Source organism: Natrix helvetica, assembly GCF_964273705.1.
Source record: "Natrix helvetica genome assembly, chromosome: 2".
Taxonomy (NCBI): Eukaryota; Metazoa; Chordata; class Lepidosauria; order Squamata; family Natricidae; genus Natrix; species Natrix helvetica.
In genome coordinates this window covers 252396132-252423044 of record NC_138552.1, presented here as the reverse complement: position 1 = coordinate 252423044, position 26913 = coordinate 252396132, and the positions used below count along the sequence as shown (strand labels likewise).

The 26913-nt window shown below is 40.5% G+C and overlaps 1 protein-coding gene across 1 annotated transcript in view; it reads left to right on the top strand.

Annotated features, from left to right (window-relative positions):
• PTK7 (protein tyrosine kinase 7 (inactive)) overlaps positions 1–26913 on the top strand; it is a 95760-nt gene that overhangs the window by 65091 nt on the left and 3756 nt on the right. Inside the window, exons 4-17 of the mRNA XM_081944739.1 lie at positions 804–994; positions 1630–1780; positions 2194–2324; positions 2569–2838; positions 3184–3317; positions 5017–5152; positions 5689–5808; positions 6196–6345; positions 7147–7297; positions 11036–11163; positions 11970–12173; positions 15095–15250; positions 17844–18076; positions 19192–19272. Of these exons, the coding sequence (XP_081800865.1) occupies positions 804–994; positions 1630–1780; positions 2194–2324; positions 2569–2838; positions 3184–3317; positions 5017–5152; positions 5689–5808; positions 6196–6345; positions 7147–7297; positions 11036–11163; positions 11970–12173; positions 15095–15250; positions 17844–18076; positions 19192–19272 (2236 nt within the window). The remainder of the gene's footprint in view (positions 1–803; positions 995–1629; positions 1781–2193; positions 2325–2568; positions 2839–3183; positions 3318–5016; positions 5153–5688; positions 5809–6195; positions 6346–7146; positions 7298–11035; positions 11164–11969; positions 12174–15094; positions 15251–17843; positions 18077–19191; positions 19273–26913) is intronic.

Below are 26913 nucleotides of genomic sequence, written 5' to 3'. Positions count from 1 at the left end.
TGGTGGTGCCAGTCTGCTTCCTGGTCCAATTCAATGTGTTGTTATCACCTTTAAAGCCATTGTGGTATGGTCCAGGGTATCTGAGGAACAGTCTCGTCCCAGTGAGATTGGCTCCTCTCATTCACTCCAGCAGAAGAGGGCTACTTTGGGTTATGTCTGCCAAAGAATTTTGGCTGGCGGGATTCAGGGGAAGTTCCTTTTCTGCTGTACACCTCCCTGCCCCCCCAAAATATTCTCCTGTCAGAGGTTGGGGTCGGCCTCCACACTCGTGGTCTGCAGGAAGAGCCTTAAAACCTGGCTCTCCTGACTGGCCTGGTACCCCTGTAGCAATGCTCAATGGTATGGGTGGCTGAAGAGAAGATCCCCATTCCTACGTCGCCTTTCTTGTTGGTTTTTAATTTTTAATAGTTCATAGGTTTTTTTTTTGTATTTTTATCTTGTTAGCATTTTGTAAGCTGCTCACTCGCAGCAACAGTGAAATGGGCTGCATATAAATTTAATTAAATAACTACATACTTAGAAGAGTTGATTAGCGCAATCCTGAACATGACAAAGGAGGGAGTAGCGCCTCTGATGCTTGAATGCCCTTTGCTCATGTGAAGATGGCACAGGTTGGGAATACACAAGGTTATTGGGTAGCACAATGTTTGCTAAACGTTTTGTTTTAAATCTATGAATGTTCATCAAAATACCCACATCTACATCACAGATTTTGGTATGAAGAGGTTGTGCATTTATTAGTTGCTTGCTAAGTAATTGCTCTTTTCATCATACTAAGTTTTTAAACTGTCTGTGTTTCGTAGCCCAATAAGTCAGTGGTTCCAAGATGGTACCCCAATTGCAGACGATCGCACAATTTACTCAGTCAATAATAAGGAGCGGACCTTCACCATCAAGAGTGCCAACCCAGATGATAATGGCATTTATTACTGTTGTGCTCGGAATGCTGTGGGCACTGTATGCAGTCGAAACAACTTCACCCTCAGTATTATAGGTAATTGGCATTTGTGCTCTTACAAGTGTCTAATCTTGAGAAAGTCTCAAGTGTTTTTTGTGCTGAATATGCGTCATGTTGGCAATCTGTTGATTCAAGCGGATTCTGCCTGTTTTATTTGGGGCCATTCCCTTCAGTTTAGTCTCTCTTCTATCACCTCTCAGCCCCTTTTTTTTGGCTACAAGAAAGGCTGGAATTCCAATTTGAACAGCCCAGTTTTTTCTTGTTTTTAAATGTGTCGGTCAACTTGCTGGTTTAGAAAGCTTGATGCCATGAAACTGACCAGTTCCTTTCTGGATTAATCATGTAGTTAAAACCATAATTGAAAGAACTCAGCTCTTGTAATTCTGTAGCCTCTGTGGTTGGGAATTCCCTTCCCAATGGCTGCGACTCTCGGGGAAGCCTTATTGTGTATTAAAGCTGTATGGACAGTGGCAAAGCACAAGTCTGTTCTTGTTGCATAGTAAGGGTATGCCGGGGGGGGGGAGATTAAGAGTGGCTTGGTTTTTTGCTGGCTCTGGGGTGGGAGAGGGAACATGGCAAAGCAGACATGCAAATTGAAGGGGAACAAATTGCTTTGAAAGAGAGAATCCAGATGATGAATTGATTTATTCTATTCCTTTTCCCTGTCAAAGATGAAAGTTTCCCCCACCCAGTGATAGTTCCTGAGAACCAAATTGTCAATAAAAATGAGGAGGCTATGTTCCATTGCAAGTTCCAGGCTGTGCCACCACCCACCCAAGAATGGCTATTTGAGGATGACTCCCCCATTCAAAATCGGAGCAGGTAAGTAGCTCATTTAAAAATAGAAGACTTGTGGGGATAGAGAGTCACGTGGCAGGTATATTTCCTAGGAATAAAAATGAATTGCTATTATTTTTTGGTACCGATCTGTCGGGCTGCTTGTTTGTTACTATGGGCAAGGCTTTCGGGATTCTCTCAACAATGGAGCTTTCAATCACATTACATTTGGCAGAAAGATGGATCTGCTGCTGGCCAGAATGATTTCCAGTTCTTAACAATTACTCAGCATTGCCTATTTATCACCTTAACACCAGTCGGTTGTCTATAGCAGTAAATACTGTGACGAAGGTTGTCAGAATAGTGAAGAGTGCTACTTTATGGAGGCATCCATCATTGCTGTAACTATCTTTTCGTTCTATCAGCTCAATGTATCTTTTCTCCCTGTTCTTTCAAAGGACCATCATATTTTCCAATGGCTCTTTACTAGTAAGTCAGGTGAAACCACGCAGCGTTGGAATCTACAAATGTGTTGGCCGTGGACAGAAAGGAAAACCTGTAATCCTGGAGGCAACCCTTCAACTAGCAGGTATGGGCTTGTATCTCACAGAGATTCTGTGGAGTTTGGTACGTTTTGGGATGAAGGTTCTTCATTTTGCCATACTTTCAGGGTGGGAAGAGCTAGGTCCCCAGAAATTTAGGTATCATAAAAATGATAAGTTGTTGGATACTGTCATATTCAGATATGTAATTAAGACTTATCCTAACACATTTAGCCCAAATCACGTATCAACATTGTTGGATTCTAAAATGTACATTTTGTTTTTTCATAGAAATTGAAGATTTTTCTCAAGTATTTAACCCCAAAATTGTCATAGCCAATAAAGAGCAACGTGTAACCTGTGTGGCTCCTCGTGGGATCCCTGAACCCCATATTTGGTGGGAGAGAAACAATGTTCGTATCCCCACTACTGGGAGAGTTCACCAAGAAGCAGGGGACCTTGTCTTCACCACTATTGTAGAAAAGGATACTGGAATATATACTTGCCATGCAGTGAACAAGGCTGGAGAAAAAAAACAAGATCTTTCCATTTCAGTAGCAAGTAAGCTGGTTCCGTTATGAATATGTTGAGAGAACAAAAAAGTGTAGTGAATTTTAAATATTCTTTGAATTGGGATGGTAAAGAGAAGAAAAATTCACTCTAAAACTTTTGAAGAGAACTTGGGCATCAGGAATGACATGGCTAGATTATCAAAGCTAAATGATGCTGTAATTTAGATTTATGGTCTTTATCATTCTGTCAATTTGGCTTAGGACTTTTTTCAAGAAACAAATGAAAGGGTCTCTTCAGAAGGCCCATATAGGATGGCATACAATGCTACCAGAATCTTCTGCTATTAAGTCACTTCTGATTAGTAATCTTTCTTTTTCTTCTGTCACTTTCCAGCAAAGCCAGAATGGGTGGAAAAGCCCAAGGACAGTCAGCTAGAGGAGAGCAAACCAGGATACCTTCATTGTCTCAGTAAAGCCTCTCTCAAGCCCACTGTCAACTGGTTTCGTAATGGCAATCCTATTTCAGAGGTAAATTATTAAAGGATGTTTTACTATCTGATGGAACAAGTGGTCTAGTATTTTTCTGCTAAATCTTTACTCCTTTTTGTTATACTTTTAAGGCATCTCAGGCTTCCTCTCCTACTAACACGGTTCTCATAAATGCTTCCATTATATTGAGAGTATAACTTTTCTATTGTACTTTAAATTCTCTTGATTTAATAGTATATTTCTGTATTTTGACATTGAGCTGTGCTTTTCTCTAAATCGTAAGGAACCCTGGTGACGCAGTGGTTAGAATGCAGTATTGCAGGCTAACTCTGCCCACAGCCTAGAGTTTGATTCTGATGGGCTCAGGGTTGACTCAACCTTCTATTCTTTTGATGTTGGTAAAATGGGGACCCAGGTTTTGGGGGGAAATATGCTGACATTGTAAACTGCCCAGAGAGTGCTATAAAACACTATGAATGGGGCAAGATATAAGTCTAAATACTATTGCTAAATCTAGATTTCTATTAACTTTCACATGGATCCATGTGAATGTGCCTCCTCCTGATCTTTCTCAATTGTAGTTTTCTCAAAATGCCCAGGGAAGGTGTGTAGACTGAGCTGTGCTTCAAGGAAATTATTTGAAAGAGAGTTATAATAGTAGACAGGGCTTTTCCGACTATGCCTGTCTAGCTGTAGCTGTACCTTGGACCATGTTCCAATCCAAAGAAACTGCCATCCTGGTTGGCTGGTACTTTCCCAAAACAGAAAATCTTTCTGTTGCTGAAGTTGACAGAGAATACACGATGAGAGTTGTGCCTGATTTTCTCTCTTGTTTTTCCTTGCTCGGAGAAAATCAATAGAGAATTCTGGGAAAATACAAGTGATAGACATGAAACCTATCAGAGCATGTATGGATATATCTAGGACTGTATTTAGCTTATCATACATTCATGGGTATCAAATATGTTGTTTGGGAAAGGGGTATATGTGTACCCACAAAAAAGCCAGCCCACACACATATTGCGTTGTTACCGACCCAAAATAATTCACTAGTGGTGTTACCCCGTGCAGTTTCTATTCTCTCTCACGTACATGCATATCCATTTAAACAAGTATGTGGTCTTGCAGTTAACAGTGGAATGTGTCCTGTGGTTTTATAGATCAGATTCCACTGGCTTAATCCCATTATGCAATTAAAACCTTTTCATAAAACTGTAACAAAAGGGAGATGAACTTAAGCATCTGACACAGTGCTTAAAAAGCAATTATTCGAAGTCTCCATTTTAATTCTCTTCTTTTTCTGTGTACGAGATACATCTGAAAATGGAGTCTTATTCTTACAGACAAGAACTGACTAGAGCCCAATTGCAGAGGGGTAGGGACCAGACACTTATGAAGGCACCTTTTAGCATTCTGTTTGAGGTCAAAAGGCTGTAGGCTGGATTGATACTAATTTACCTATAAAGCATTATTTCAAGTTTTCTGTATTACACTTTTTGTGTGCTAATATAAGGATTTGGTATTTGAGAGTGGGAGTAATAGTATTTTAATTATTTACATTTTGCATTCTCTTTTGTGTGATTTTGTGAAAGCTGTTTTAAATCAACAGCTATATGCTACCCACTAGGAACAATTTGAGCATATAGCCTGCACAAAAGCACTTTGTAATGGTGTTGTTTTTGATGTAGAAGCTCAATGTAGTCATGCTTTATGTCTTCACAATTTTCATGCTGGGCAGGATTCCCGCTTTGAAATTGCTGAGAATGGGACACTGCGTATTAACAGTGTGGAAGTGTATGATGGAACAATATTCAAGTGTGTAAGCAGCACTCCAGCAGGAAGTATTGAAGAACACGTCCGTGTACATGTTCTGGGTATGTGCTAACATTAAGGCCTTCGCTTATTGCATGTGAGATTATGTCTATCTGTATTTGTTAGTTTAACCTCAAATCATATAACATGGAAACATATGCAATATATGTGTAAAATACGAATTATCAAGACAACCAAGCACCATAACAAAGCAAGCAAAAGGGAGACCTTCTCAACTGGCCCCTTGTGGTTGTTGGGGGAGGGGGAGTCCAGCTCTTCACGATTTTCCTAAAGACAATCAAGAGTGGGGGCCTGTCATGTATATTTGAGGGGGGGGGAGAGAAGAGCTCGTTCCAGAGAATGATCCACAAAGAAGGGCAACCACAGAAAAGGACACCTTCAAAATCCATTAAGATGGCAAGATTTAATGTGTCTGCCTTGAAATTGAGAGTCTTTATAGACCTTGAAATTTCTCTTGGCCATACTCACATCTCTGCAATCCATGGAAAGAAAACTTTCTTGCCGAAAATTTAGGAATGTATTCTTTAGATGCTTTACTTGTCTTTTTAAGCCTCTGACAAATGCAATTTCATTTCAGAAAAGCTGAAGTTCACTCCTCCGCCTCAACCCCTGCAGTGTGCTGAATTTGATAAAGAAGTCACTATTTCCTGCTCAGCTACAGGGCGAGAAAAACCTGCAATCCATTGGATTAAAACCGGTACAATCTAAACATTGATGGCTATGGGTGGGGCTGCAAGTTACACAATTTTTGCTTTTTGCAATAGGTTTAATTACAAGAGACATCTTTTAACTTTAGCTTTGGAAAGAAATCCAATTAAATTGCCTTTTAGGTTTGCCTTTTATCTTTTATTAATGTAGTTTTGAAATAAAGTGCTTCCCACATCTATTCGATCAACTAAATTTCCCCAGTATAGCTTTCTGCAACTTGGTATTCTGCTGACTGGGAATTGAGGGAGTTGTAATCCAAACTGGGTGACACTGGATTAAGTACAATGTATCTGTTCAAGTCTTTGCTTCTTATTTAGTGCCCTCTGCTACTTAGGATCCAGCTTTGAATTTATTATTATTTTTTGCTCCTGGCCAGATGGGAGAAATCTACCAACCTGGGTCAGTAACAATTCTGGAAACTTGCACTTTCATAAAGTGACCCGAAGTGACGCTGGAAACTACACATGTATTGCTTCCAATGGTCCACAAGGAGAGATCAGAGCAACAATTCAACTTACAGTGGCAGGTAAACAATGGATGACAGAACTCCATGTATTGCTGGCATGATTAGTAATATGAGTGACCTGTTTAATTCTCTACAAGTCTCTGTGGGTCTTCAGTCCATTTATTTATTTTCATATTACAGGTAGTCCTCGACTTACAGCCATTTGGCTAGTGACCATTCGAAGTTAAAATAGCACTGAATAAAGTGACATGATTTTTTCACACTTATGACCATTGCAGCATCCTCATGATCACATAATCAAAGTTTGAATGCTTGGCAACTGGTTCATATTTATGTCCAGGAGTCATGTAACCACCTTTTGCAACCTTCTGATGAGCAAAGTCTATGGGGAGGCCGGATTCACTTAGCTATGTTACTAACTTAACAATTGCAGCGATTCACTTAACAACTGCGACCAAAAAGATGGTAAAATGGGCAAAAGTCACTTTTTCGTAAATTGAGGACTACCTGTACCATAATGCATGCATGTAGGATTTGCTCAATCTGTAAATGAAATGTCCCTATCTCTAAATGGTAAGACAAGAGACTTAAATTACTGTTAAGGCATTTCAGATAATAAAATACACGGGGAATGTTTGCGGTGAAGAGCATCTTTGTGAGCCTTGATGATAAAATGTGGGAAAATGGTTTTCTTTCCTGCTCATCATAATTGCCACCATCTGATAATATGGCGAGTGTTACGGTCTCTGCTAGCTTGACGTTTGAGCATAGTGTTCTTCAAAGACAGCTAGTCTCTCCTCAATGGTACCAAGAAACACCAGAGTCCAGTGGTGTGTCAATGGTTTCCTTTTCTCCTTTTAGTGTTTATAAGCTTTAAACTGAGGCCGGATGACACAACCGTATATCCAGGACACACAGCCATGTTTCAGTGTCAAGCTGAGGGTGACCCATTGCCACAAATCCAGTGGAAAGGAAAGGATAAGATTCTGGATCATGATGAATTTTCACCCAGGTATGGCTCTTTTTAGTCCCCTTTGGCTGATTAGTTTACTTAAAAAGTTAAATGAATAAATAAATGTCCGAGAAAATGAGTGTAAATATATATATATATATATATATATATATATATATATATATATATATATATATATATATATATATATATATATATATATATATATATATATATATATATATATATATATATATATATATATATATATATATATATATATATATCTCTACGCATTAATTCAGGAAACTATAAAGAGTTTGGAAACTATAAAGTTATTTTTGGGCTCAGGCTCAGTTTTCAGTGTTCTGAATTTGCTTTTGCTCAGGAGAAGCTTCATCCTTTTATTTCAAACACATGTTTTCAGAATATACTTGCAAAGAGTTGGAGAGGCCTACAACAGGCACAGGCTGCAACTTAAACAGCTTCAAATACACATTTATTTTCAAACTTAAATCTGTAGCACCTTTTTCTGATTTCCTTTGCATATTATTATGTCAGAAAATATCTGAATTTTATATGGGGATTATTGTAAAGTTTTGAAAAGTAAGATTACAGAGCTGTACAGATACATATGTTATCCATTATGTGTTATGTATGTACCGTATTTTTTGGATTATAAGACACACTGGAGTATAAGACACACCAAGATTTTGAATAGGTAAATTAAAAAAAAAAGTTTTTGCACGTTACAGACCTCCCAAACCCTTTGCACGCCTCATTTTTTATGAAAAATGGGACATGCAGAGAGTTTGAGAGGCCTGCAAAGTGCTCCTGGGTGCTGTGTGTGTGTGTGTGTGTGTGTGGCAAAAATGAGCAAAATACAGATGCATTTTTCCCCCCAAAAGGGCATGCATAGCCTTTAGGAGGCTTGTAGAGTGCTCCTGGAGGCTGGGGGGGGGGCAAAAATGAGCAAAAAATGGCCCATTCTTTGCTCGCTTTTGCCCTCCCCAGCCCCCAGGAGCACTTTGCAGGCCTCCCAAACCCACTGCACGGCCATTTTTGTGAAGGGGGCAGGGTTTCGGGAGGCCAAAAATGCTGTATTCAGTGTATGATGCACCCAGATTTTCACTCTCTTTTTTTGGGGGGGGGAAAGGTGTGTCTTATACTCCAAAAAATACGGTATGTGTCTGTTGATACAACACTCCCCAGATTAAGAACAATTCCATTCTCTAACTGTCTTTAACTCAAATTTGTAGTTGGGATGGAACTTGTACTTACAAACATGATGCCTGTTATTAAAAATGGCAGGCAATGTGCTCCTTGTTCCTAAAAGCTACCCAATGCTTTTAGGAACTGCTGAAGCCACACATTTTTAATATGTAGCCCGTGTTCATCGGTTTTCAGCAGTTCCTGAAAGTGGTGCACAGCGTCAGTACTGTCAGCTTGAGGAAGGAGAATGCAATCCATATTTTGCAATAGGTATCCCGTTCCTATGTAGCATGTCTAACTAAGTTGGACAGGTTCTTAACCTGTGGACTACCTGAACATACAATACAGCTACATAATTTAGCATCTAAACATTCCAGCTTTCACATTGTCCTAGATTATTTTTTCTTGAAAAAATGTAGATAGTGGCTGGAGAAACCACGTTGTTCAGTGGAAAAATAGAATGAGTGATGTAAATGATACACAAATATGTTGAATTAATGGAATATATGCAAGTGGCAGAAATACATGCCTAAACATTTGTACAGCAACCTGTAATATCCTTGAAATTCATGCAATTGCAGCAGTCAGTATGAAATGCAAGGTCTATAAATAAGACCTCATAAAGAGAGCAAAAGAGAATGTATTTCAGGGAGAGAAGTTAACCATAAGAGCACCCTAGAAAACCACAACGTCGTTGCCAGAGTATTTTTGTCTATTCATTCTCTCTTCTCCTTTTCCTATCTTTATTTTGTAGATTTTGCTCTTGAATTGCTGTGCTTTTAAGGAGGCTCTTTCCTGTTTTAATCACCTTTTACATCTCCTGCTTGCAGTTCTTTCTCCATCCGTTTTGTGAAAAAAAGGTTCTCTCTCTAGCTTGTGGCACAACTCTCCCCAGAAACTCACACAATAGACGAACAGTTAATTGCTCTGTCTCATTGCTGTCTCGTGTATGAAGCCATAACCCATATTTACAGTTCATCAAACGTTAGGCAGATGTTTCTTGAAAATGCCTGAAAGTGCTGCATCATGGATGTGTTGGCGCATAAAAAAAATAACAATAATATGTGTCTCACCGGTCTTTATGCTTTTCAACCCTAAAGTTCAACCACCGTTGCTCCCCAAAAATCTCTGGTGGTTGAAGTTTTGTACTTAAAACGTTGGAGAGCGCATAACATTTAAATGGTAACCCTTGTGAAAAATAAATCACATCTGGGTGAAAGTAGTTTGGAGATTGGAATTTATAGAATAGATTAGATCCATTCTTTGGACACAGAGCTGGAACTCAAGAGTTTAAGCTACATGTAGAGCAGTCCACAAGTCTTAAAGTTCTCAAGTTTGGACACCCCTGATGTAGAGAGAGAAGAATTAGAAATGTAGAAATAATTTCATTTTCAAACAGATGTTGCTTCTTTTAAAAAATCTTAAGACTCACTGCAGGCGGCCCTTTACTTACGACCACACTTGAGCCCAAAATGTATGTTGTGAAGTGAGTTTTGCCCCGTTTTACAACATTTCTTGCCACCGTTGTTAAATTAGTCACACAGTTGTTAAGTGAATCTGCTTTTTCCATTGACTTCGCTTGTCAGAAGGTCACTAAAGGTGGCCCAGGACACTGCGACCGTCATAAATATGAGTCAGTTGCCAAGTGTCTGAATTTTGATTATGAGACCGTGGAGATGCTGCAATGGCCATAAGTGTGAGCAATGGTCATTTCACTTTTTTCACTGCCATTGTAACTTGGAATGGTCACTAAAGGAACTGTTGGAAGATGAGGACTACTTGTATCTTGTGAATGTCGTATAGTGATCCTATCCTTTGGAAGTCTTGATAGGAAAAGCCGGGAAGGTTTACTGGATTTTCTTTTCTTTTTTTTAACTCTGAAACATAAAAAACGACAGCAGTTATGCTATTGGTTAGCATTGCATTCTTCCTTTAAGTCTGTTTTTGGAAGAACTATCATTTATCAGAAAATATAATTGGCTGCTGCATTTTGGTTTCAAGCGAGTGATTGCTGGTAGGGTGGCACATCTGGACAAGGTGGGCTTGCCTGACACAGATCAACTAAAGTTACTGGCAGGCAAGGCACTAGATCAGTGATGGCAAACCTTTTTTGGCTCGCGTGCCGCAAGTGGGGGGAGTGCAGGGGGGGTCGTGTGCGGGCGTGCCGCACCCATAATGCAACACGCGACACCCCCCCAGTGCGCATGTGTGCACAACGTGCAACACCCCCCATTTTTACATGCTTTTTTCGCCCTCCCCAGGCTCCAGAGGCTTTTTAGGAGCCTGGGGAGGGCGAAAAGAGCCTCCCCCGCCCCTCCGGAGGCCCTCCGGAGGCTTCAGGGACCATCCGGAGGCTTCCCTGAAGCCTTCGGAGCACTTAAAACCACCCTCCGAGCAACCCAGAAGTGACATCCGGGTTCCTCGGAGGGTCGTTTTAAGCGCTCCGAAGGCGTCAGGGAAGCCTCCGGACGGTCCCTGAAGCCTTCGGAACGCTTAAAACCACCCTCCGAGCAACCCGGAAGTCACTTCACTAGATCAATTGCAGGAGCTTTCCCTACCCTCTGCTTGCTTTTACATTTTTTGCAGGATCCAAATTATGACCAATGGCTCTCTAATAATATACGATGTCAACACTGCGGATTCTGGCAAGTACACCTGCATTGCTGGCAACAGTTGCAACATCAAGCACCATGAGGCCTTTCTCCATGTTGTTGGTAAGGACTATAGGTTTGATGGTGATTGGGCTGTGGCGTTTAGAATGCAAGAAGGTGATTCTTCTGTCATAAATTCAGCATCTCCCAAGTAAAGTTTCTCAGCTCTTCCAGAAAGGAGTCGTAATTTCTGTACCTACATAGGGTGGGTTCAGCATAGTACTATTACCCATTGTGGAAGGAGGACAGATTATAGGATTGCAGGAACTGGGTATGTTTAGTTTAAGAGAAAGAAGGACTAGGGGAGACATGATAGCAGTGTTCCAATATCTCAGGGGTTGCCACAAAGAAGAGGGAGTCAAACTATTCTTCAAAGCATCTGAGGGTAGAACAAGAAGCAATGGGTGGAAGCTAATCAAGGAGAGAAGCAACTTAGAACTAAGGAGAACTTTCCTGACAGTTAGAACAATTAATCAGTGGAACAGATTGCCTCCAGAAGTTGTGAATGCTCCAACACTGGAAGTTTTTAAGATGTTGGGTAACCATTTGTCTGAAGTCATGTAGGGTTTCCTGCCTAAGGAGGGGTTGGACTAGAAGACCTCCAAGCTCCCTTCCAACTCTATACTAGACAAGCTGGAATTTAATTACATCTAACACTTTTCCTAATCATTCAAAAATAAGAAGGTTCCATATTTTATTCTTTGTTTATATATAGCTCAACGATTTGAAGTAGAGGCGTTTGCCGAGCAATTTTTATGCATTATAAGACAAAAAACATGTCTGATTGTGTGGTGTTATATACTTAATCAGCGTATATATTTTAATAATTTGATGGCACTTCTCATGTAAGGTTGGCATCTTATTTCCAGATTTACCTCTTACCAACACAGAGAATATGCCCAACAGCCACACCCCCTATAAAATGATTCAGACTATAGGGCTATCTGTTGGTGCTGCAGTAGCATATATAATAATTGTGTTGGGCCTCATGTTCTACTGCAAGAAGAGGAGGAAAGCGAAGAGACTGAAGAAGCAGCCCGAAAGTGAAGAGCCAGAGATGGAGTGTCTGAATGGTAAGTTACAGGATCTTTTATATGCCTTGAACAGAATGGAAGAGGTTTTTTCTTTCAGCTTAGGTTTCAGGGATAAAAGTTGAATTAATTATTTGGTGTGGGTGTTTATTATTATGAAGATAATAATTCAAATAGATCAAATGATACAATTCTGTAGGTTGAACTGAAATATTGCATGGTCAGAGAAAATGTTAGAGGTCTTTAAAAGAACCTTGGTGGTTCAAAACAGAAGTTAAATGGAAACTGACAAAAGTGGATAAGGAGAGTGTCCTAAACGCTTGCAATTCTCAGTTTATCCCAGTGATACTTTATATGATTTTCCAGAGCAGTTTAATATCCAGATAAAGAGTTTGGGTGAGTTTATAAGGCTGCTAATTTGTAGTAGATACATCAGCCACAATTTTCCCCTGTTTGATTTTAAAAGTAACTGTTTTCCAGAGACATGTTTTTGTAAATTGTTCTTCTCAGGTGACATAAAATAAATTTAAAATAGCTTTAAATTGTTTTATTTGCAGGGCTGGCATAAGTTAAAATATATAATATTGATGTGGGGGGAAGTTCCCCTTAAATTATCCTTCAGTTTGGAAAGTAGTTAAAGCACCAGGCTAGACAGGAGAATGTGAGTTCTAGTCCCATCTTACCCACGAAAGCTGGCTGGGTGACTTTGGGCCAGTCATTTTATCTCCTCCCTCCTCCCCCCCCCCCAATGGAGAGAGGTATTGTGGGGAAAGTAGGAGAATGGGGGAGGGCTATGTTTGCCACTGAGTTATTTATTAAAATAATAAAGGATAAATAAAATAATATTGCTATGCAGATAGAAGATTAGCTGGGTTTTTTAAATCACTCCACCAGCCTTTAATATATTTTAAATGTTCCTGCAATCTTTCTTGTAAAAGGCTAATTTGAGTCATTGGCCCTCTGAGATTCTAAGGGCTGACCAGAATATTTCATTAGTTTATCGCTGGTAACCACATTAACTACCTACTACCTATTAGAAATTGTGACAAAATTCTGAACCTACTACTGAAAATTTATGAAGGAGCCACAAGAGGTCTCCAGCAGGTAAAACAAGAGGTAAAACAATAGCGTTGGAGACTAATCAGAGTTCAAGAACACTTTTAGTGGGCGTCCCAAATCACATGTTTAGATGGCCCCCTAGTGACCAGAGTTAACTGATGTTAAGAATGGTAGTTTTGCAAATAAATACATTATCTACTTGCTACAAAATTATTCAAAAGATTTTTAATATAATAATTTTCTCCTAAGTTTGTTGCAATTTTTTTTAATTTTTTTATTATACTTTTAAGCCAAATTCTGAAAAGTAGCCCTATCACCCAAACCAGATTTATAAGTAGTTTTTAAGCAACCATTTGACATTAGAACAGCACTGCAAATAATTACTTACAGCCATTGCACCGTCCACATAGGCACATCAATACGAGCCCAGCTTGGCAAACGTCTGGCATTTATGACAGTTGCAGCATCCCAGGTCTTGCAATTGCTATTTTTGATCTTCCCATAATAATAATAATAATAATAATAATAATAATAATAATAATAAATATTTATTTCTTAGCCGCACCCTCTCCCGAAGGACTCGGGGCGGCGTACAATAAAACATATGAAATAAATATATAGACAATACATACATATAACAAAAACATATACCAAGACATGTACAAGGAGGAGGTCGGCTAATGAATAAAAACAATTAAAATACAATGTTTAAAAACCCCTAAATAATTGAATACAATTAAAATACCCAAATAAAAAACCCGTCAGGAGCGATATAGTTAGATCAAAGTTGAGCCAGGCCAGCTACTTGGAATAGGTGGGTCTTGAGCTTAATACGAAAGGAGCTTCTAACAAGAAAAGTAAATGGGGAAGTAGACAGGGAAGGTCAAAACATCACGATCATATGATGCCTGACTTAACAACTGCATTGATTCACTTAAGGACTGCAGGAAAAAAAAACTACTATAAAATTGGGTACAGACACATGATGCCTTCATTAATACTGAATTTTCTGGTTCTAAATGTGGTCCTATGCTGAGGACTACTTATGTCAGGGGGGTCAAACTAGATTTCATTGAGGGCCGCATCCGGGTTGTGTTTGACCTCCGGGGGCCAGGGTGGGAAACAATGGGGTGGGCGTGGCCAGTTCGACGTCACTCATGTCGGGGGCGCCTGTGGTGGCCCGAGCACTCTGCCAGCGAAAATGGGCTCCCAAGCTCCATTTTCAGCTGCGACAACCTCCTGCAACCCTCTGCCAGAGAAAACGGAGCTCTGTTTGTGCCGGCAGAGGCACTGCGGGCCAGTCTTTCACTGTTTCCAGGGCAGCCCCACCCACCAGTTCTAAGCATCCCGTGGACCGGATCCTGCCTGCAGTCTTTGAGCTTGACACCCCTGACCTACGTGGTTTTATAAAGATTAAGAAAGATATCAACATATTAAAATAAACTTTTGTAGAAGACATCAGAGATGTGAAACGAACTGAAGTTGTAGTGGCTCTATCCACTGGTGGTATCCAAATTGGTGGTCAAAGTGGATTAAAGAATGAAGCAGAATGGTAGGCAACCTGGTGCCTATAGGTACCAATGCACTTAATCCCAGGCACATTCCTTGCTCCCTGCTAGACTTCCTGTTCTGTTTGACCTTTAAGTTAAATTAAAAATGAAAAGGAAGCTTCAATGCTGGAAAATAGAGCACTAACCTCTAGCATAATTATTTATAGGAATGTTTTAGGACCCACAAAGATCAGGTTTCTTTGAAATCGGTCTTAGCTTTTAATGCTCTACATTTTACAATCAATACTTTGTTTCAGGAGGATCATTAGCATGGAGCTTTTAAATTCAAAACATATGACACATCCTGGGAAGACTTTGGCTTAACATTTAAAAGAAAAAACATTTTTCTTTCAGGAGGTACTTTGCTGCAAAATGGACAGACTACAGCTGAGATCCAAGAAGAGGTGGCTCTGACAAATATTGGCAGCAGCTCTGCAGTCAACAAGAGGCACAGTACTAGTGATAAAATGCACTTTTCTCGGTCTAACCTGCAGACAATCACTCCTCTGGGTATGCTGTATAGCAGTCATTCTATTTCATATTTGCTTGCAATACACATTCTGACCTCTCTTCTCCTGTTCCCAGCAATCCAGAATGTACTGTGATCTTAAATGAGATCTCTATGACTTTTTCCCACTCCTCTAATTTTTTCCCCATCATCAGTTCTATAACACTCTTGGGTCTATCAGAGTTCTATACTTTTAGCAAATTATTTAAATGTATGTGCAAATGAAATCAATTGTCCTGGCCTTGTTTCATTAAATTATATATATATTTGTTTTCGTAGATTTTCACGGGTGTAGGTATGCTGGTTTTGTTGTATTCGGGTCTGTTCTCAATCTTACACGGGAAAAGACCCGAATACAACAAAACCAGCATACAACATATATGTATGTATTTATGTATGTATGTATGTATGTATGTATTTGTGTTACAACCCCTGGTATGCCCAAATATGGGAGGGTGCTCACTACTCCCCCTTTCTGTCCTTTGGCTCATTACAGAAGACCATCCAGGCAGAAAACCATATTTTTATTTTTAATGTTGCCTTTGCTATGTTTGTGTTGTATTTGTGCTGATAAATAGGGTTCAAATTCCATTAAGAGTATGGCTAGCTGATGAGAGCTAAATAGCTTGAAGTAGATCTATACTAGTCTCCCTTTATTTATTTATCAGCACAAATACAACACACACACACACACACGTTGCCCAGCTGGAGTAGGGCCAAACGGAGATCCTTCGCCTCTTGGCCTGTTTTTGTTCAAGTTTAACATACAGGTAGTCCTCGACTTACCAGCCCACACTTGAGCCCAACATTTATGTTGCTAAGTGAGAAGTTAGTTGTGGGTTTTGCCCCGTTTTACCATTTTTCTTGCCGCATGTGTCAAGTGAATCACTGTGTTAAGTTAGTAACACTGTTGTTAAGTGAATCACGCTAAACAATTCATAACAGTAGCAAAAGTACAGTTATGAAGTAGCAACAGAATTAAGTTAATGGTTGGGGGTTGTTCCACAACATGAGGAACTGTATTAAAGGGTCGCGGCATTGGGAAGATTGAGAACCACTGTTCTAAAGAATCATTCAATTACCTTATATAAATTACCTTACTATTAATTTTTATCCCCAAATGCTTAAACTTAAAATTTTATCTGTGTGGTAGTCCTCAACTTACAAAATTTCTCTCACTAAGTATGGCCATAAAATGTAATAGCATTGCTTAGATTCCACAGTCATAAATGCCAAAACAATGAGTCAGGAAGGAAGCTGAGGAAGCTGCACATTCCAGGAGCAAGGGGATAGGTGGAGGTGTATGCAGAATCAGAGAGGGTACTGGAGAGGTATTGTGTGGGTTGGGAGGCTAGTGGAGGGTGCAAGAGAGCCCCTGTGTGGATCAGGATGAGGTGTGAGGGTGTGCATGATAGGCCAGAAGAGAATGGCTGCAGCCACTATTCATTCAACATTGTCATTGCCTTCAAACAGTTTTTGAAGAAATTGAGAACTACTAGTATTGTTATATGATTTTACAGCTCGTTTTATTCTAGTCAGTTTCTTTGCTATATAAGTTGCATTGATGTTCAGCAACTTAAATGTCATTTCTTCTGATTTGCTGGTCAGTGAGTGATATCAGATGACTGACTGATTGACCAGCATTTCTATTCCTCTGAGTAACATCACCAGACACACTTCCGATAGGAGTGATGGCGAACCTATGGCACGCATGCCACAGGTGGCACGCGGAGCCATTTGTCAGGGCACGCGAGGCGCTGTCCTGTCAGCTGGCCAGCACGCATGGGCGCTCTGGCCAGCTGAGTTCACCCTTTTTTAAAGCCATTTTTTCGCCCTCCCCAGGCTCCAGAGGCTTTATAGGAGCCTGGGGAGGGCGAAAAGAGCCTCCCCCCACCCTCCCCCCCCGGAGGCCCTCCGGAGGCTTCATGAGCTTCCCTGACTCCTTCGGAGCGCTCAAAACTACCCTCCGAGCAAACCGGAATTCTGCTTTGCTAGGAGGATCGTTTTGAGCGAACCGAAGGCTTCAGGGACCGTCTGGGGGTGGGGTGGGGGGCTGTTTTCGCCCTCCGCAGGCTCCTATAAAGCTTCTGGAGCCTGGGGAGGGCGAAAAAAGCATTTAAAAATGGGGGGAGCGCCTGTAGTGCGTGCATGTGCACTGGGGGAGTCGTGCATTGCATTATGGGTGCGGCACGCCCGCACACGACCCCCCTGTGTTCCCCCCACTTATGGCACACAAGCCAAAAAAGGTTCGCCATCGCTGTCCTATAACCAACAGAAACCAAAAACAATTTAAGAGGCTGCACTTCTCCTAAAGCATCAAATGTATAGCCAATGGGTTCTCCTAGGTCCATTTTTGTCATTAGAAACACAAATATCTTTGGGTCATCAAAAACTATCTATGACCCCCATGGATAAATGGCGGGGAGGGTGGGGCAGGGGAAGTACGTGTCTGCATCATACTCTCAGCCAGCTCTGAAGTTTTCCTTCTTCCTGCTCATGGCCTCAAATTTTTCAACAATATCAAAATCCATATTGTACTGTATTCTGTGTTTAGTTATAGAGATGACTAGCAAGCTGCTCTCCTTTTTTTTTTAGGGAAAGGTGAATTTGGAGATGTTTTCCTGGCTAAGGCAAAAGGCATTGATGACAATGACACTGAAGTGCTTGTTTTAGTCAAGAGTCTTCAGTCAAGGGATGAACAACTACAGTTGGCCTTCAGACAAGAAACTGAGATGTTTGGCAAACTGAACCACAACAACGTGGTGCGATTGCTTGGCTTATGCAGGGAAGCAGACCCTCACTACATGATCTTGGAATATGTAGATTTGGTAAGAAATCTAATCAAATATCCAATTGTCGTATGTATGTGGGGGGTTGTTTTTTTTTTAACAAGAAGTATACAAGGTTGAAGCTGTACACACTGTATTTACTCTTAAGAGAAGACCTGTTGATTGAAATACAATAATGGATGCAGAGCTCTTGAGTAAACCTGTGTCAGTTTTGCTGTGGTTAATGAACCGATCATGCTTTTTTTTTTTTGTTTACTTTTGAAACAAAAGCCAACAGGTTTATATGGAAATTCCACCCCTTTAGATTGGAGGCTGAAGAAGCTGGTCACTGGAAAGGGATTTCTATATTGAATATTTATTTATTTCTCAATTTCAGTTCACTCAGGCAATTTACGGCAAAATCATAAAAACGTTCAGGATGAGAAATAATAAAACATCTATAGCAACACAACTCAAACAATAGCAATGCCACTTAGACGTATATACCGCTTTGCAGTGCTTTACAGCCCTCTCTAAGCGGTTTACAGAGTCAGCATACACAACATTCAAACATCCCTGGTAGGCTTAGAAACACAATATTTTAAAACTTAAGACATGAACCAGTAACAAAAAAAACATGCTGGTATCCATTCTGTAGGGAAAAGCTCCACGGAATAGCTCCATATTTCGTTGTTTCCTGAATCTTGGCTGGGCTAGGATAATTGAGTAGGGAAAGCTGGATATCTCTATGGGCCTATTTCAGAAAGAGACGTTTACACCCAGAAGTCTCCAAATCAGGGTCTTTGGTCACAAATACAGAGTTTTTAATGATGAATGCTGACCTCTTCCCCCATCCTCAGTCCTGGCTTCAAAGTTGTTGATGAATCCAAATTCTGGGAGAAGCAGATCTCTGATAAGGCAACATTGTCTTCACCCGACTGGGTCTTGCGAATGCATGCTTACTCTGCCTGCTGATCCACTACTATATACTGAATACTGTATGAACGTGGTGTTACTGCAGATGATCCTGGTTGTTTATTGTTAGCATCTTAAAATTACTTTATGTGATCAAAAGAGAATAAGAGATTGATAAGATGAATTGGTCCGACTTATTTTTGTCTCCGTATACTTTTGAATAGTTCTGAAGATTTCCTTTCTGGCTTCCTTCCTGCTAGGGAGATCTGAAACAGTTCTTGAGGATTTCCAGAACTAAAGATGAGAACCTCAAGCCCCAGCCCGTCAGCACGAAGCATAAGGTAAAGTAGTACAATTGGAGACTTAGTAGCATCTGAATCTAAAGAAGGCTGTAATTGTAGAGAAAGGAGTCAGTTCATTTGAAAGAGTCAATAATTATGTCATCCAATTTGGTATGGCATTTAGGCTGCTGTGCAGGTGCCTTATCTCCCAATGTTGTTGCTAGGGCTATTTAAAAACAAGCCTACGTGCTGATTTTTTTTTAATACAGAAAGTTGTTTACAGATACATCCTGGCAAATTGTAGATCACAAATGGACAATTTGCAAGCCATTGTGGGTCTTGATGATCTGTTCTAACAACCACCTGTTAGTGATCTAAGACATTTGTTTCTTCGTTTAAGAAATTAAGCATATGGCCTTCCACCCAAAAGCACAACTCAATAATGAACAATAATGGAATTACAAACCATAAAACCATAAACATAAAAAATAAAAAACCAAAAAATATCAGTGCTGCAATCATCTCCCATGGTGCAGCAACTATCCGTAGGCTCCAATTACTCTAGCTCACTGCCTGGGTGAAGAGCCTGGTCTGATGGCCTTCTAGGTGTCTAAAGGGATGGGGTCTGCTGAATTGCTGGGAGAAGGATGTTCCACAAGATTGAGGCAGCTGTGGAAAAGACATGCTTTTTGTGCCCCTCTACATGACAACATTTCAGGGGAGGGACCTGGACTGTGCCTACCTTAGTCAAACTGGTGGGACAGGCAGATACTAAGTCCTGCAAATAGCCTGTCTTATGCCATGTAGGCCTTTAAAGGTGATAACAAGCACTTTGAATTGCACCCAGCAGAAAACTGGAAGCCAGTGCAGCTTGTGCTGCAGTGGTGTAATGTGAGCAAACCTAGAGGTGCTCAACACTGCATATGCAGTGCAGTGTGTTGCATTCTAGATCAATTGGGGCATCTGAATAGTCTTCAAGGGCAGCCTCACATTCAGCAAATGGCAAGCAATCCAGACAGGAAATGATTATGCCACGAGTGGCCATCAGCAAGACCTTCCTGTCCAGGAGAGGGGGGGGCTTTATAGGTCACTAGACAACCCATTTCAGAGATATTTACTTATCTAACAGATGCAATACAACAGAATAGTAGAGTTGGAAGGGACCTTGGAGGTCTTCTAGTCCAACCCCCTGCCTAGGCAGGAAACCCTATACCGTTTCAGACAAATAGCTATCCAACATCTTCTTAAAGACTTCCAGTGTTGGGGCATTCACAACTTCTGGAGGCAAGCTGTTCCACTGATTAATTGTTCTAACTGTCAGGAAGTTTCTCCTCAGTTCTAAGTTGCTTCTCTCCTTGATTAGTTTCCACCCATTGCTTCTTGTTCTACCCTCAGGTGCCTTGGAGAATAGTTTGACTCCCTCTTCTTTGTGGCAACCTCTGAGATATTGGAACAATGCTATCATGTCTCCCCTAGTCCTTCTTTCTCTTAAGCTAGACATACCCAGTTCCTGCAACCCTTCTTCATATGTTTTAGTCTCCAGTCCCCTAATCAGCTTTGTTGCTCTTCTCTGCACTCTCTCCAGAGTCTCCACATCTTTTTTACATCGTGGCGACCAGAACTGAATGCAGTATTCCAAGTGTGGCCTTACCAAGGCATTATAAAGTGGTATTAACACTTCACGTGATCTTGATTCTATCCCTCTGTTGATGCAGCCTAGAACTGTGTTGGCTTTTTTGGCAGCTGCTGCACACTGCTGGCTCATGTTTAAATGGTTGTCCACTAGGACTCCAAGATCCCTTTCACAGTTACTACTACTGAGCAAGGTATCACCTATACTGTACCTGTGCATTCCATTTTTGTTGCCTAAATGTAGAACCTTACTCTTTTCACCATTGAATTTCATTTTATTAGATAGTGCCCAATGTTCAAGTTTGTCAAGATCCTTCTGTATCTTAAGCCTATCTTCTGGAGTGTTGGCTATTCCTGCCAGCTTGGTATCATCTGCAAATTTGATGAGTTCCCCATTTATTCCCTCATCCAAATCATTGATGAAGATGTTGAGTACTGGGCCTAAAACAGAGCCTTGGGGTACTCCACTGCATACTTCCCTCCATGTAGATGCAGTTCCATTGAGAACTACACGTTGAGTGCGGTTGGTCAGCCAGTTACGAATCCATCTGGTGGTGATGCTGTCTAACCCACATTCTTCTACTTTATCTAGTAGTAGGTTATGGTCTACCTTATCAAAAGCCTTACTGAAGTCCAAGTAAACTATATCAACGGCATTCCTCTGGTCCACTAATTTTGTCACATTATCAAAGAATGCAATAAGATTAGTCTGGCATGATCTGTTTTTGACAAATCCATGTTGGCTTTTGGCTATTACTTTGTTTGCTTCTAGGTGTTCGCAAATTCGTTGTTTGATTATTTTTTTCCAGAATCTTTCCTGGTATTGAGGTTAGGCTGATAGGTCTGTAGTTTCCTGGATCTAATTTTTTCCCTTTTTTGAAGATGGGAACCACATCAGCTCTTTTCCAGTCCTCTGGTAGTTCCCCTGTGTTCCAGGATCTCTGAAAGATATAATTCAGTGGTTCTGAGATCTCGTCTGCTAGTTCCTTCAGAACTCTGGGGTGTAATCCATCCGGTCCTGGTGATTTGAACTCGTCTAGGGTAGACAGGTGCTCACTTACCATTTTCTTCCCTATTTCAATTTGTGTTCCTAATTTTGTGGTGCTGCTTTTGATAGGTTGGACTGTTTTATCCCTTTGTGTAAAGACAGATGCAAAACATGAGTTAAATAGTTCTGCTTTCTCCCTGTTGCTTGTCACCTTCTTGCCACTTTCTCCTAGCAATGGACCAATTGTTTCCTTAATTTTTTTCTTGTTTTTAACATGTTGGAAGAAGCTTTTTTTGTTAATTTTTACTTTTGTGGCAAGCCTTTCTTCATTGTGAGCCTTAGCTTTCCTCACTTCATCTTTACAGGCTCGGGCTATTTGCTGATATTCTGCCTTAGTTATGTCCCCCTCCTTCCACTTTTTATACTTACTTTTTTTGTCTTTCAGTTTGTCAGATAGTTGTTTATGCAGCCATGCTGGTTTCTTTTGGGAGCTGTTATTTTTCTTCTTCATTGGTATTGTGCTAGACTGGGCTTTTGTAATCTCATTTTTCAAAATTTCCCAAGCTTCTTGAGTTGTTTTCCCCTCGAGGATTCTCATCCATGGAATTTTTCCCAAGCTCTCCCTAAGTTTATTGAAATTAGCTTTCTTAAAGTCCAAGACTCTAGTTTAACTTTGTTCTACTACTTGTGTTTGGATAATGTTGAATTCCAATATTGCATGGTCACTTGCCCCCAGGATTCCTATGGCTTCAACACCTTCTATCATTTCCTCTCTGTTAGTGAGGATTAAGTCCAATATGGCTGATCCCCTTGTTTCCTTCTCTACTTTTTGGAAAACAAAGTTGTCTGCTAGGTTTGTTAGGAACCTGTTGGATCTTCCACTTGGTGCAGAGTTTGTTTCCCAGTTGATGTCAGGGTAGTTAAAATCTCCCATTACTATTGTGGTGTGCTTCCTACATACCTTAGTTAGCTGACTAGCAAAAAGTTCATCTTCTTCCTCTGCTTGGTTGGGTGGCCTGTAGTATAGACCTATGGCAATGTCATTTCCCCCACAACCTTTAATATTGACCCAAATGCATTCAAGATAGTTCTCATTATTGTTGTGTTCTATTTCTGTAGAGACGTAGTTATTTCTTATATATAGTGCAACTCCACCTCCTCTTTTATTTGGTCTATTTCTTTTAAATAATTTAAATCCTTCTAGCTGTATGTTCCATTTGTCAGTTTCATCCCACCAAGTTTCTGTAATGGCAATAATATCATATCTGCCCTCTTTTACTTGAATTTCTAATTCTCCCTGTTTATTCCTCATACTCTGTGCATTGGTATATAGACATTTGAGTCCATTTTGATTGACCTTGTGTTTACTGTCTACATAACCTGTGTTATGCCTGACTGCCCCTATTTTCTTGCCACTTGTGTGATTCATGCACATGGTATGGCATATTTAAGTCTTCTTAAAGACTTCCAGTGTTGGGGCATTCACAACCTCTGGAGGCAACTTCTGTTCCACTGATTAATTGTTCTAACTGTCAGGAAGTTTCTCCTCAGTTCTAAGTTGCTTCTCTCCTTGATTAGTTTCCACCCATTGCTTCTTGTTCTACCCTCAGGTGCCTTGGAGAATAGTTTGACTCCCTCTTCTTTGTGGCAACCCCTGAGATATTGGAACAATGCTATCATGTCTCCCCTAGTCCTTCTTTCTATTAAACTAGACATACCCAGTCCCTGCAACCGTTCTTCATATGTTTTACTCTCCAGTCCCCTAATCAGCTTTGTTGCTCTTCTCTGCACTCTCTCCAGAGTCTCCACATCTTTTTTACATCGTGGCGACCAAAACTGAATGCAGTATTCCAAGTGTGGCCTTACCAAGGCATTATAAAGTGGTATTAACACTTCACGTGATCTTGATTCTATCCCTCTGTTGATGCAGCCTAGAACTGTGTTGGCTTTTTTGGCAGCTGCTGCACACTGCTGGCTCATGTTTAAATGGTTGTCCACTAGGACTCCAAGATCCCTTTCACAGTTACTACTACTGAGCAAGGTATCACCTATACTGTACCTGTGCATTCCATTTTTGTTGCCTAAATGTAGAACCTTACTCTTTTCACCATTGAATTTCATTTTATTAGATAGTGCCCAATGTTCAAGTTTGTCAAGATCCTTCTGTATCTTAAGCCTATCTTCTGGAGTGTTGGCTATTCCTGCCAGCTTGGTATCATCTGCAAATTTGATGAGTTCCCCATTTATTCCCTCATCCAAATCATTGATGAAGATGTTGAGTACTGGGCCTAAAACAGAGCCTTGGGGTACTCCACTGCATACTTCCCTCCATGTAGATGCAGTTCCATTGAGAACTACACGTTGAGTGCGGTTGGTCAGCCAGTTACGAATCCATCTGGTGGTGATGCTGTCTAACCCACATTCTTCTACTTTATCTAGTAGTAGGTTATGGTCTACCTTATCAAAAGCCTTACTGAAGTCCAAGTAAACTATATCAACGGCATTCCTCTGGTCCACTAATTTTGTCACATTATCAAAGAATGCAATAAGATTAGTCTGGCATGATCTGTTTTTGACAAATCCATGTTGGCTTTTGGCTATTACTTTGTTTGCTTCTAGGTGTTCGCAAATTCGTTGTTTGATTATTTTTTTCCAGAATCTTTCCTGGTATTGAGGTTAGGCTGATAGGTCTGTAGTTTCCTGGATCTAATTTTTTCCCTTTTTTGAAGATGGGAACCACATCAGCTCTTTTCCAGTCCTCTGGTAGTTCCCCTGTGTTCCAGGATCTCTGAAAGATATAATTCAGTGGTTCTGAGATCTCGTCTGCTAGTTCCTTCAGAACTCTGGGGTGTAATCCATCCGGTCCTGGTGATTTGAACTCGTCTAGGGTAGACAGGTGCTCACTTACCATTTTCTTCCCTATTTCAATTTGTGTTCCTAATTTTGTGGTGCTGCTTTTGATAGGTTGGACTGTTTTATCCCTTTGTGTAAAGACAGATGCAAAACATGAGTTAAATAGTTCTGCTTTCTCCCTGTTGCTTGTCACCTTCTTGCCACTTTCTCCTAGCAATGGACCAATTGTTTCCTTAATTTTTTTCTTGTTTTTAACATGTTGGAAGAAGCTTTTTTTGTTAATTTTTACTTTTGTGGCAAGCCTTTCTTCATTGTGAGCCTTAGCTTTCCTCACTTCATCTTTACAGGCTCGGGCTATTTGCTGATATTCTGCCTTAGTTATGTCCCCCTCCTTCCACTTTTTATACTTACTTTTTTTGTCTTTCAGTTTGTCAGATAGTTGTTTATGCAGCCATGCTGGTTTCTTTTGGGAGCTGTTATTTTTCTTCTTCATTGGTATTGTGCTAGACTGGGCTTTTGTAATCTCATTTTTCAAAATTTCCCAAGCTTCTTGAGTTGTTTTCCCCTCGAGGATTCTCATCCATGGAATTTTTCCCAAGCTCTCCCTAAGTTTATTGAAATTAGCTTTCTTAAAGTCCAAGACTCTAGTTTAACTTTGTTCTACTACTTGTGTTTGGATAATGTTGAATTCCAATATTGCATGGTCACTTGCCCCCAGGATTCCTATGGCTTCAACACCTTCTATCATTTCCTCTCTGTTAGTGAGGATTAAGTCCAATATGGCTGATCCCCTTGTTTCCTTCTCTACTTTTTGGAAAACAAAGTTGTCTGCTAGGTTTGTTAGGAACCTGTTGGATCTTCCACTTGGTGCAGAGTTTGTTTCCCAGTTGATGTCAGGGTAGTTAAAATCTCCCATTACTATTGTGGTGTGCTTCCTACATACCTTAGTTAGCTGACTAGCAAAAAGTTCATCTTCTTCCTCTGCTTGGTTGGGTGGCCTGTAGTATAGACCTATGGCAATGTCATTTCCCCCACAACCTTTAATATTGACCCAAATGCATTCAAGATAGTTCTCATTATTGTTGTGCTCTATTTCTGTAGAGACGTAGTTATTTCTTATATATAGTGCAACTCCACCTCCTCTTTTATTTGGTCTATTTCTTTTAAATAATTTAAATCCTTCTAGCTGTATGTTCCATTTGTCAGTTTCATCCCACCAAGTTTCTGTAATGGCAATAATATCATATCTGCCCTCTTTTACTTGAATTTCTAATTCTCCCTGTTTATTCCTCATACTCTGTGCATTGGTATATAGACATTTGAGTCCATTTTGATTGACCTTGTGTTTACTGTCTACATAACCTGTGTTATGCCTGACTGCCCCTATTTTCTTGCCACTTGTGTGATTCATGCACATGGTATGGCATATTTAAGTCTTCTTAAAGACTTCCAGTGTTGGGGCATTCACAACCTCTGGAGGCAACTTCTGTTCCACTGATTAATTGTTCTAACTGTCAGGAAGTTTCTCCTCAGTTCTAAGTTGCTTCTCTCCTTGATTAGTTTCCACCCATTGCTTCTTGTTCTACCCTCAGGTGCCTTGGAGAATAGTTTGACTCCCTCTTCTTTGTGGCAACCCCTGAGATATTGGAACAATGCTATCATGTCTCCCCTAGTCCTTCTTTCTATTAAACTAGACATACCCAGTCCCTGCAACCGTTCTTCATATGTTTTACTCTCCAGTCCCCTAATCAGCTTTGTTGCTCTTCTCTGCACTCTCTCCAGAGTCTCCACATCTTTTTTACATCGTGGCGACCAAAACTGAATGCAGTATTCCAAGTGTGGCCTTACCAAGGCATTATAAAGTGATATTAACACTTCACATGATCTTGATTCTATCCCTCTGTTGATGCAGCCTAGGACTGTGTTGGCTTTTTTGGCAGCTGCTGCACACTGCTGGCTCATATTTAAATGGTTGTCCACTAAGACTCCAAGATCCCTTTCACAGTTACTACTACTAAGCAAGGTACCACCTATACTGTACCTGTGCATTCCATTTTTGTTGCCTAAATGTAGAACCTTACTCTTTTCACCATTGAATTTCATTTCAATGATAAACAGAGAGACCACAGATGTAGGAGAGAAATTGGCCAAGTCAGCAGAGGAGTCAAATGGCAGTTTGTCTAGAATCTTTATACAAGTTCAAGGGGGTAAAGTCCAACCTCCTCTCT